This window comes from Theobroma cacao, chromosome 5, assembly GCF_053813885.1.
Source record: "Theobroma cacao isolate CCN51 chromosome 5, ASM5381388v1, whole genome shotgun sequence".
Lineage (NCBI taxonomy): Eukaryota > Viridiplantae > Streptophyta > Magnoliopsida > Malvales > Malvaceae > Theobroma > Theobroma cacao.
Genome location: NC_142643.1, coordinates 46774398 through 46785547, shown reverse-complemented (window position 1 = coordinate 46785547; position 11150 = coordinate 46774398). Strand labels below are relative to the sequence as shown.

The window sequence follows — 11150 nt, the reverse complement described above, 5'->3', positions numbered from 1 at the left end:
ATATGTTTTTATTATTTTTGTTGAAATATTGTCAATAATAATATTAGCAAAAAATTGATTATAGTGCAAAAATACGCACACTTTCCTAATATACCGAACGGAGTATTATTAAAAAAAATCAAAGAGATGATCATTTTCCTTTATTCTTGGAATTTGTCAACAATATTATCAACGAAAATTTCGATTATAGTGCATAAATAGTGATGGGGAAGCTCAAATAAATATGGGCAGGCCCAGCAGGATTTTCTCGCAATGTCTTGCATGAAAGCAAGGCCTGTTGGGTTGAACTTTTGCCAAAATTTTCAAGCCCAGAAAATTCCACTTTACAGTGCTTTACTAGATTACAGAGATCTTGGCGCTGAAGGAAACACCTGAACAATTTCCTCGTTGTCCGCGTGTCTTCAACTACCCTTCCTTGTTCCAGAAAAAACACCGCTTCGATTGGAACATATCTATCCAGTCACAGGGAAGAGCAGCAGGCAGGAAACAAGAAAGAGAAAGGGAAGCAGAGAGATGGGTTCTTTCTTAATCCGAAGATTTGTATTTACACCACAGTTTCTCTTCTTTTCTCTCCTCATTTCACTATCTTTTGCCTCAGAAACAATCTCCCTTGGAAACAAGATGCCAACAGCCTATGAGGTTCTCGAAGACTTCAACTTTCCCATTGGTCTTCTTCCAAAAGGTGTGGTTGGCTATGATCTTGACTCTTCATCGGGGAAATTCTCTGCTTTCTTGAATGGTAGTTGTAGCTTCTCTCTGGAAGGGTCTTACCAGTTGAAATACAAGAATACCATTAAAGGGTACATATCAAAGGGCAAACTTTCAAGCTTGGAAGGTGTTAGTGTCAAGCTTTGGTTCATGTGGGTTAATATTGTTGAGGTCTCAAGGAGAGGAGATGATCTTGAATTTTCTGTAGGGATTGCTGGTGCTAATTTTCCTATTGATAATTTTGAAGAGTGCCCTCGATGTGGGTGTGGATTGAATTGCAATGATCAGCAAGTAAGAAAGATGAGGAAAAACCCTTTTGTTTCTTCTTATTAAGAGAAGTTTGAATGAGAGAAATGTAGTATTCAATCCATGAATTTCATGGGTTCTTGTTGAATTTGATGCGGATCTATGGAATGGGTTGTGATTCATTTTGGTATATTGATAATTTGCTTATTAGAATTATTTTTAGGATGCATTGTCTGTTTTTGATGGTTGCTTATTGCTTGAAAGTCGAAACTGTTAAGTCTTTTGATCAGTGTGGGATGGATAGCCATCTCATAGAATCTTGTAAGGGTGTCTCAAAATGTTTGTGCTTGAAGTTTGTTTAATTTATCTAACATTTGGGGATTAAATTGTAATCAAATTTGGTATGTATCAGCTGGTGGAAGTCTTTTTCCCTCCCAGAAATGTTATTTAGAAGAAAAGGATAGGAAGGGAAAAGATTACTAGAATTTAACTCTTTGAAAGAAAATATTCTCTAGAATTGACCACTGTGCACTGATCTAAATTGTCCAAATTGTGAGATCAGCACTCAGCAGTGAACCTGTATGGCTCTAGGATGGGAACCACATGTAGATGATTCAACCTTTTTCCTTTTTCTTCTTTTTTTTTTTTTATTTTTGGGATTGTGTGTGGGATGCATGTAAAGTGCCATTTGCTTCCAATAGAGCTGTTGGACTAAACCAATTTAGATTGATGGCTGGTAACGGGCAAGCTTGATATCCAGTGAAAATACTTACCATGATTTCAAAATGGAATAAAGGAGGCATTGGGCCAGAATCTGAATTATCTGTTTATAGTGTTAGTGAGATAGTGCATGTCTTTTGCATTAGTTGAGAGCTTAAGATAGCCACAATTTCTGCATCCTCTTCATCTTAAGCCTTCCTCCCTTGGTTTGCTATCAGCATTACGGTGAATACAATGAAAAAGAAAGCAGAAAATGCTGTGTCTTCATCAGTTGTGACCTTGAGGAGTCCAGAAGATGGTCTGCTGCACATGTGTGTGTGCATTTGTTTGTTGATTCTCTGCAGAGTTCAGATAATGTGGTTTTTTCCTGATTAGTTATCTATTTTGTTCTACCTTCTCCTTGGAATATGATAACTATTGGAAAGAGATTAACATGGGATATAACTTTCTGTAGGAATGAGAATGATAAAATTCAATTGGCCTTGATTATGTGATGTAATGAGTGTTAATTACATATGGAGAAATATCATTGTGCTGTTGCAAATTTTGCCTTGTTGATTGTAGAGGGGTTTGGTGATTGTGGTGAATGTCTACTAATGATGTAGCAATCCATTTGGATTAACATCATGAAATGGAGTTTCGAAATAAAAATTCGGGATTAGCTCTAGATTAGCTTATATCTACATTAATTCTGGAGGCTTTTTTGTTTGTTTCTCGTCAATTCAGGGTTGAAAGGACCCTTTTGGAAATCTAATTACGTGATTGGTGATTGATTTGGGGATGAGCTACAAAGGATATCATCGTCTTGGTCAGCTTGACAAACCCTTTTTCTTCTTTGCCTTTTGTTGACTTGGTTATAAAGCAGGCTCATGCAATTCCAGATCCACCTTTCCCGTGGAATTACTTCATGCCCTGTTGTATAGGGAAAGCAACTCGATTTCTAGGCCTTTCTAGCAAGGCAACTTGTATGACATGTGGCCACATTAGTCTTGCTCACAATGTCAAGTCGTTTGCATTACAGCCATACAGTGTTATTGGATTATTTCAGGAATTTCCACTGTTTTAACATTATGTTTACACCTGAGTTCATCTTATTTACATGCATGCTGGTTTCTCGGTACCTTGAGTTTCGCCTGTTTCTCATTCTCGATTACCATTGCTTATACCAATCATCTTTTATCTATTACGATCTACTTATTAAATTAGAATCCTTTGCAGTTGTCTGGTTACATGCATAAATATAACAATTGATGCCACCATGTAGCCATTCCTCTATGGAAATCAGACAGTGACAGCTTTAAAACTTCTGCAAGTAGAAGATGCAGACGTGTAGAATTATACTGCTTCAGCCAGCCTGAATCCCTGCATATCAGAAATCAGGGAGAGTAGATTTAAATGCAGGCCAATAGCTTCATTAAAATCCTTTCAGGGTTGTTCTCCACTAAACCCCCTAGCTTTTGCACCGGATTCAATCACCTCAGCCACCTCAAAGTTTATCTTTTCCCTGCAACTACAAGGTGGTTGAGGACCATTTTTTCCAAGAATGAAAGTGACTTCATTTTGCTTCACTGATGACATGTAAATTGCCTTCCATATAAACCACAATTCCAGTCTTACTACAAAGCGAAGGCCTTCCAGATGGAAATTGACCACAATATCAGTTTCTGCATCCTTTCTGACTATATCCTGGTTGCCCAGAAGGAGTTAACAGAGTGATAAGCAAACTTATCTGCAATCTTTTGCTCTTCTGGCCGAGCATCAAAACCAATGGAGAAGCAGATGGTTAAGCATTTCATCTGCAGAACTACCACATGACTGCCGATTGGCTCTCAAAGAACATATTTTCAATAGCTCTATGACACTTAATCCACTTATGAAGATTATGAAGAATTATTATGACAACAGCATGGTTGGAGCCATTTCCATTTCTGTTGAGATGGCATAATCCCACTGGCTACCAACACCCAAGTGGGTTCCTTAGGTTGGTCAGCTGTAGTAAAAGAATCCCAAAAACCCAAAAAAAAAAAAACTAATATGGAAAATGGACCCCCATGAAAAGTATCTCTTCACGTATATAAACTAAATAAACGAACTTGTCAAAGAAACGCGGCTTTATACCAATCAGTGCTTGAATCTTAGACAGCATCCAATTTTTGTTATTTATTTCAAGTATTTGTTTTTATCCATCTGCTAACTTGCGCTGCTCTGCTCTCTATACCATACCTTTGAAGGTTTCAACTATGGGTCATGTTGAATCTTTTCTTGGCAGTTGGCATAGATGAAAAAGCTTAAGAGAGATAAAAACTAATAATTTTACAAGTATATATATACAAGCATACATATATATAGATAAAGATAGAGATAGAAAGAAAAGATTCACAAAGAAAATGACAACCAACATCGCCGTATTACTCTAAATATCTCTCTCTTCTTTATTTTGCAAAGGTTGGTAGTTTCTATTCTTTTTACTCTATTTTATATAAATTTCCACTTTTTATTTATGGGTTCTTTTTGTTGACCCTATTTCTCTCCCTCTCTCTCTTCATGTGAAAAGTTTGGCTTCATTGATTCATTTTTTTCTCATTTCAAACAATACCCTTTTTCTCTCTCTATCTGAACAGTTTTAAGTCTTTTTGATTCATTTCTATTTCTTCCTTTATACCCATTTTTTTCTGGTCTCTTTTTTGTTTTGTCTCTCAATAAAAAAAGAAAAAAAAGTTGAACATAATTCAGTTGGATTATCTGTATTTTGCAAGGAATTTTTGGTGGTGAATTTGAAGGAGAAAATGATGATGATGACGATGGAAGGAATGATGGATAAGGGAGTATTGGATGATATAATAAGAAGGTTGTTGGAAGGTAGAGGAGGCAAGCAGGTGCAGCTTTCTGAAGGAGAGATCCGTCAGCTTTGTGTTAATGCTCGTCAAGTCTTCCTTTCACAGCCTAATCTGCTTCAGATTCGTGCTCCAATCAGAATCTGTGGTCAGCTTTCTTCCTCTCTTTCTTTCTTTTCTGTTGAATTATGAATCTCAAGCTCGTTGTTTTGTGGTTGTGGTTGTTGGTAATTAATGTTTCGATGGTTTTCCTTGGTAAGATTTAGATGGCATCAATGTTTGAAGCCAAATTTGGAACTGTTTTTTGGTATCTCATGTAAATTGTATTATTTGTGGGAAATTGCAGAACAATTCCTATGTGTGGGGGAGATAAATTTGAGAATTTGTATTCCTGGTTCATTTAATGAATTGGATATGGCTTGTTATAACCAGGTGATATACATGGACAATACCAAGATCTTCTGAGGCTCTTTGAATATGGTGGCTACCCTCCTTCTGCAAACTACCTGTTCCTGGGGGATTATGTAGATCGAGGCAAGCAAAGTTTGGAGACAATATGTTTGCTTTTGGCCTATAAAATCAGATATCCTGACAGAATTTACCTCTTAAGGGGAAACCATGAAGATGCAAAGATCAACCGGATTTACGGGTTTTATGATGAGTGTAAAAGGAGATTTAACGTTAGGCTTTGGAAAATATTCACAGACTGCTTTAATAGTTTGCCGGTGGCTGCACTTATTGATGACAAGATACTTTGTATGCATGGAGGATTGTCCCCGGAGTTGGAAAATTTGGATCAAATAAAGGAAATTCAAAGGCCAACAGAAGTTCCTGATAATGGTCTTCTCTGCGATCTACTTTGGTCTGATCCTGACCCCAAGGTTGAGGGCTGGGCAGATAGTGATCGAGGAGTTTCATGTACTTTTGGAGCTGATATAGTTACTGAATTTTTGGATAAGAATGACCTTGATCTCATTTGCCGAGGTCATCAGGTAAGCCAGTTTCTTTTGAGCTAAGATGAACAATGATTATGAATGTATGGTTGTAGTTTTGCATATGCAATACAGCTTTTATTACCTTCTTCCCCTTTAGGATACAAACCAGTTTAGTTTAGACCTTGCCTGAAGAATGTCCGAAAACACCCATCTAGTTGGAAGTAAGCATCTCTTGTCTCTGTTTGCATAGAAATGCAATCAACATAAAAGTGCTTAGGAATGGTATTGCCTTAACATATCTTGATTTTCTTTTTCTAATTCTATGGATTTGCAGGCTTGTTGTGTAATTTGAGATTACTTCAAAATAGTTATTGGAAAAGGCTAGATGATAGCATGCATTTTGATGACCATTAACGACCCCCAAACCAGCAATTGAGTGTGGACTAGCCTGTACAGTATCACCAAGAATTATACTAATTGCTTCATCCAATTTGTCTGGATTGAGATTTTCCAAGTTCTAAATTGCAGGTTGTGGAGGATGGCTATGAGTTTTTCGCGAAACGAAGATTGGTAACAATATTTTCAGCTCCAAACTATGGCGGGGAGTTTGACAATGCTGGTGCTCTGTTGAGTGTCGATGAAGCTCTTGTGTGCTCCTTTGAGATATTGAAACCAGCTGATAATAAAGCATCACCAAGCAGTTCCAACAAATTGCCCCTGAAGAAGGTATGTACAGCCAAGCAATGATATCATATATCTGGTTTTGCAGAAAACATTTCAAATATTTGCCTGGAATGATCTCCTCCTCTGTTGTGTCTTTGTTATCAACAGCCCCCAAAGATTGGGAAGATTTGATCTGCCAGTGAAGAAGGGCTTTCCGAAAATCCGTCATTCTGATCAAAAGCTTTGATCATCTCAGACACGGATGGGCGTTTTACAAGAAACCCTCCATGGGATTGATGCTTGCTGGTTATTTGATTGCAAGGAAATTATCAGAAAGTCTGTAAATCAACCAACCATTTTTCTCTTCTGTGCAGTAACCATTTTTTTTTTTTTTTTTTTTTTTGCATTGGACACATTTTTGTCTCGTTTGTGCTCTGGCTACTCACTATCAGTGTGCTATCTGTGAGTGGGGTTGGATCTGCCTTGATTTGTGTTGAATGTATTTGTACATCAGCCTCCATTTCTGATTAGCATAGGAAGATTGGATGATACATAATTTTCTGTTTCAGAAGTGAACTTTCTAAATGAATGAATCACTAATTCAAAATGAGCACTGAGCATGTTGTTAGGGTTACAGAATCTTATGTCGAATAAAAGAGATCCTGAATTTATAAATATGAACATTACACACTTTAATAAGTTAGTTTAGAACCAACTCGAATTCAATTCTAATGTCGTGCCAAGCATAACAAAAGCGTTATGGATTCAGATGAAAGAGAACGTTACGAAATCTTACATAAGTTATATAAAGAAAAAGTTTCGAACTTATAAACCTGCACGTTGCACATTTTAATAAATTAATCTTTTACAGATCACTTCCACCGCCAAATGTTACCAATCATTAGCAAATTAAAAAATGGCCCTTAATGAAAGAATATTTCCATTCCGGAGGGGGAATAGAAGGAAGATTTATGGTAATCAGCCTGCACAAAAATCTTCCATGATGGAAATATACATCCCTATCGCCAACGACAACATGAGATCGACGTGCAAGGGTGTAGCTCCACCTAGCAGCCTCCTCCCCTACCAGAAATGTGACCCATGGAAGCAGATGTTTTCTTCTCTCATTTATTTTATCAACAGGACAGCTGGACAGGACAGGTGGAGAAGCTGAAGAGAGCAAAAGACAGTATCATACATGGCAGGGAACATTTACTGACCACCATCCATGAAAACCTACTGACACGTTGATAGAGACTGAGCTTGAAAGTTGGTTGGCTTTCACTCTTGTCCACAGCTTGCGTCCTCTTATTGTCTTCCCAAGCAGTTCCTTGAATCATACAATCATTAATATTTAAGCATCATAAAGGACATTCAAAAGAGGATTAACAATATCATCCAAGTCAATAACAAAAGAGGATTCCAAACTCGAAAAAACATTTGAAGTAACTTTTCAGACCAGAAAAGACTACAACGAACTTTTATCTTCGCTACAATTTCACAATGGAAGTGCAGAACTAGGATATTCAAATGCGTAGCAAACAGGAATCTGCTTGTTCTCTGACATCCTCTTTCAAGGAGTAAGCAGAAAATAGCTTTCTTCATCTTCTATAAATTTCTTTACTAACTCGTAATTATGTCAGCCATTATCAAAATGATTTTGTTCTTGTACAACTGGAGGATTCACTTAATTTCTCATTCAACCAAAACAAACATCTTGAAATCTTGATCAGTCTAGCCCTTGGTGGAGAAGTCGTGAACTCCATAGATACCAGAGTTGACATCCTGCACAAATTACAAAAAGAAGTATGTTAATAACAAGAACTCAATGGTGGAAAACGAAAACATCAAAGAATTTGAATCCCAAATTCTTACAAATTCCAATAGTTAATTGCAAGAATGAAAGAGATGTTCATCTTCGACTTCCTTTCCTATTTCCCTGAGTAGAAGGGGACGTCTGGTTCATCTTGCCATCTAGTCTCCTTGCAGTCCGTTGAATAGCTGCAAGCTTTTGGCGTTGACTATGGCTCTTTCTTTTGCTGCACAGTCAGAAATTAAGTATTGCTAAAGTTCAAAACAGTAACAAAATATTAATGACAAAACTAAACCGAAGAATTAGACAATGCCTCATCACATTTCACATTGTATAAACACCTTAATTACACTGGCTTGGTGGAGTCCACTTAGCATTGCAATACTTTTACAAATGTAGTCATCCTTCCATGAGGAAAGGACACAGTCTGAGAAGTAAAAAATGTCTAATCTGACGAGTAATGAACCTGATCTTCTTTTGATGAGGAGAGGATGTACTAAAGGAAACTAAATAAAATTTTAGAAACTAAATCACATGTCATGCGGAAAACTTAAAGTTTCACAAGAAGGAAGTTACTGAACCTTATAAACAGTAGGCCTGCCGTAAGAACCATGCCTCCCACTGCCCAAGAAACTCTTTCACCAGATGGCATATCATGCAGCCACTGCTGGAACTCTTCTAAAAGCCCAAAGTTCCCAGTTTTGTGGGCCTTCTCAGATTGTGAAGCTCCCCATGAATCAGCAATTGAATCAAGACTGGCTTTACCACCATAACAAGATGTTTCTTCAACACCACCATGCACTACATCAGACTGTTTAACAGCAAAACCTGCAGCACGACATAGTTCTGTGCCGTTGGATGTCCATTCAGAAGCTCTACCACAAACAAAGTCATTTACTCCACATGGTGCTAGAACCTGACAAAAATTTACTATGCTTGAATTGAATCTATGGAAACACCTCACCTAGAAGATACTAAAACAGCATGACACAAAGCAAAATAAAATAAAGCTCCAAGGCTCAAATGCAGTGATTCATTAGCACAACTGAGAAGATCATATACCTCATTAGATGATGGATAGCACCATCGTGATAACCATCTTAGCCACCTATAAGAACAATTTAAAATGAAAGCTGGAAAAAGAAAAGATTATCCAACATAACCTAAGAGCTGATGGCTCTGCAGAGGATCTCTAAAATTGTATCAACATGCAACAATCCCAGCCCCCACCCCCACCCTTCCTTCCACCCAACCCATTATATGCATGACCTTCACCTGAAACTTACAATCTAGAAGAAATTAGACACACTTGTGTACCTGTGTCTTCGCATCCATCGAGAAGTAAGCATTAGAGCAAGCCTGAAATACTCTGTCACAGAAGGAGGTACATATAAGTGGGGGTCCAGGCCGAACACCGACACGTGGATCACAGATGGAACATTCCAACAATTCCCACAATTGCAAGCATTCTGGGCTCGCTTCTCCTGTTAAAGCCAGTTTCCTAATAGAAAGCAAAGCAGGATGTGTCTGGGCAGCATCACAGCAAGTCATTTTCCGAAACACCCTACAAAGTGTCAAATCTTTGTGTCCCTTTCCGACCCTTTTTGGAGGTTTCCCTTCAGAGGAGAAGGGTGGAAAACGACCACCTTGAGACACGCACACACCATCAGTATGTCCTGCACAGAAACAAAAATGAATGAACTTAAATGCTACAGATTTGACAGCAAAATTTACAACTAGAATTTTGATTGCTCTATTCAGACATGGGGGACTTATCTCACTTAGGATCTCAGAAAATTGAGAGGACAAAGCAATATCTACATAAATAGTAATCTAACACATGTGTAAAGCGGCTAACTTCGAAGCTTAACATCACCAAAATATCTAGCTACCACAAAAAGCAAATATTCTCTCATCCTCAACAAAATCTCACTCAATTTAAAGCAAAAATAACAAACAAATGAACCAACAAAGAACTTCTTAACATCATAGTTCAATTGATTGGGGCCAAAGCAATCTCCTTCAACCAAAAAAACAGCAATTCAAATCGTAAAACTTTGCAACATAGATAACCAATGCCTAATCTCCAACTTGAAATAAAACCCACACCAGTATCAACAAAAGAGAGAAACCCAAGTCAAAATTTGCAGCTAAAGAGCCCTAAGAAAACAAGAAAAGGAAAAGATTTCGGTTTTCTTTTTACCAGACGAAAAGGGGAGCAGCAGGTTGAAAAGGAGAAGAAATATTAGAAACCCGAGTTCCATATCCTTCATTGCTTTTCCTTCTTCCCGGATTTTTGAGCTCTGAATCATTGAGAAGACCCAGAATCCAAGCGGGGAACCTTGTTAGTACATTGCAGTGCTCCAAGAGTTAAAAACAACAGGAACAGTCGAACAGATCAACAGAGACCTGAAACACCGTCAATCCACACGTGTGCGTCAACCTGTCTCTGCGTCGTCTTGGGTTTTCGGGTATTCGTTTACCCAAGTATGCACATTCGACCCACGGAATCATCGCGGGCTTTGTCCCACATGTAGAACAAATAAGCCCCGTTTAATGCCTCTATAAATGGGTTTAGAACATGTTTGGGCCTTCGAGGATTAAAAATGAAACCTCTTTTTCAAAAAATACTCTAATTTTATTTAAACGGATAGTATGAATATATGTCTATATATTATCTACCTTAATTCTATATAAACAAATCGGATAATATAAGATACACATTTATATATCATCCTTGTCATCCCTAAGCAATATCAACCTCTTTAATTCTTGCTATTACTTACTTTATATATCGTCATCGTCAGCTCAAAACTTCTTATTTGAATTTCTATAAAAAATAAATGACAACAAACATGTAAGAACAAAATGTTATCTTGAGAAATATGAGACCATAAGGGATTTAAGTTCAACCAAAGAAAATTCTAACAAACGCAAAGATTTTTTTAAATTTTTTAAAATCAAGAAAACGTTTGTAATTTTCAATCACTATCAAGATCTTATCCAAACTTGTAAAATAATTCAATTAGTATCAAAATCTTATTGAAAAGTAATTATTTTATTATTAAAATCTTATCGAAACTCAATTATAAGATATTTTAATTTGACTTAATAGAGTCGGATAATGTAAATACTCGATTATCGTGCAAAGATTTTGGCTATAAGCCCAAAAATACAAAGAATCACTTGCATCGATCCTGCCCTCCCTGATCACTAAAAACCAAAGTGATC

The 11150-nt window shown here is 37.2% G+C and overlaps 3 protein-coding genes across 3 annotated transcripts; 2 read left to right on the top strand and 1 right to left on the bottom strand.

The window, feature by feature from the left end:
• The first annotated feature begins 341 nt into the window (after positions 1-341).
• On the top strand, positions 342-1144 carry LOC18600491 (uncharacterized protein At5g01610-like). Its single transcript, XM_007030966.3, has 2 exons — positions 342-517; positions 599-1144. The coding sequence occupies exons 1-2, from the start codon at positions 514-516 to the stop codon at positions 1039-1041; spliced, it is 447 nt and encodes a 148-aa protein (XP_007031028.3). The 5' UTR covers positions 342-513; the 3' UTR covers positions 1042-1144.
• Positions 1145-3968: 2824 nt separating this feature from the next.
• TOPP8 (Calcineurin-like metallo-phosphoesterase superfamily protein) lies at positions 3969-6626 on the top strand. Its single transcript, XM_007030965.3, has 5 exons — positions 3969-4119; positions 4431-4656; positions 4941-5500; positions 5972-6169; positions 6275-6626. The coding sequence occupies exons 2-5, from the start codon at positions 4461-4463 to the stop codon at positions 6296-6298; spliced, it is 978 nt and encodes a 325-aa protein (XP_007031027.1). The 5' UTR covers positions 3969-4119; positions 4431-4460; the 3' UTR covers positions 6299-6626.
• Positions 6627-7534: 908 nt separating this feature from the next.
• Positions 7535-10356, bottom strand: LOC18600488 (folate receptor family protein). Its single transcript, XM_007030962.3, has 5 exons — positions 10123-10356; positions 9237-9595; positions 8501-8835; positions 7982-8145; positions 7535-7891 (listed from the first exon to the last, which is right to left on the bottom strand). The coding sequence occupies exons 1-4, from the start codon at positions 10229-10231 to the stop codon at positions 8019-8021; spliced, it is 930 nt and encodes a 309-aa protein (XP_007031024.3). The 5' UTR covers positions 10232-10356; the 3' UTR covers positions 7535-7891; positions 7982-8018.
• Positions 10357-11150: the final 794 nt, after the last annotated feature.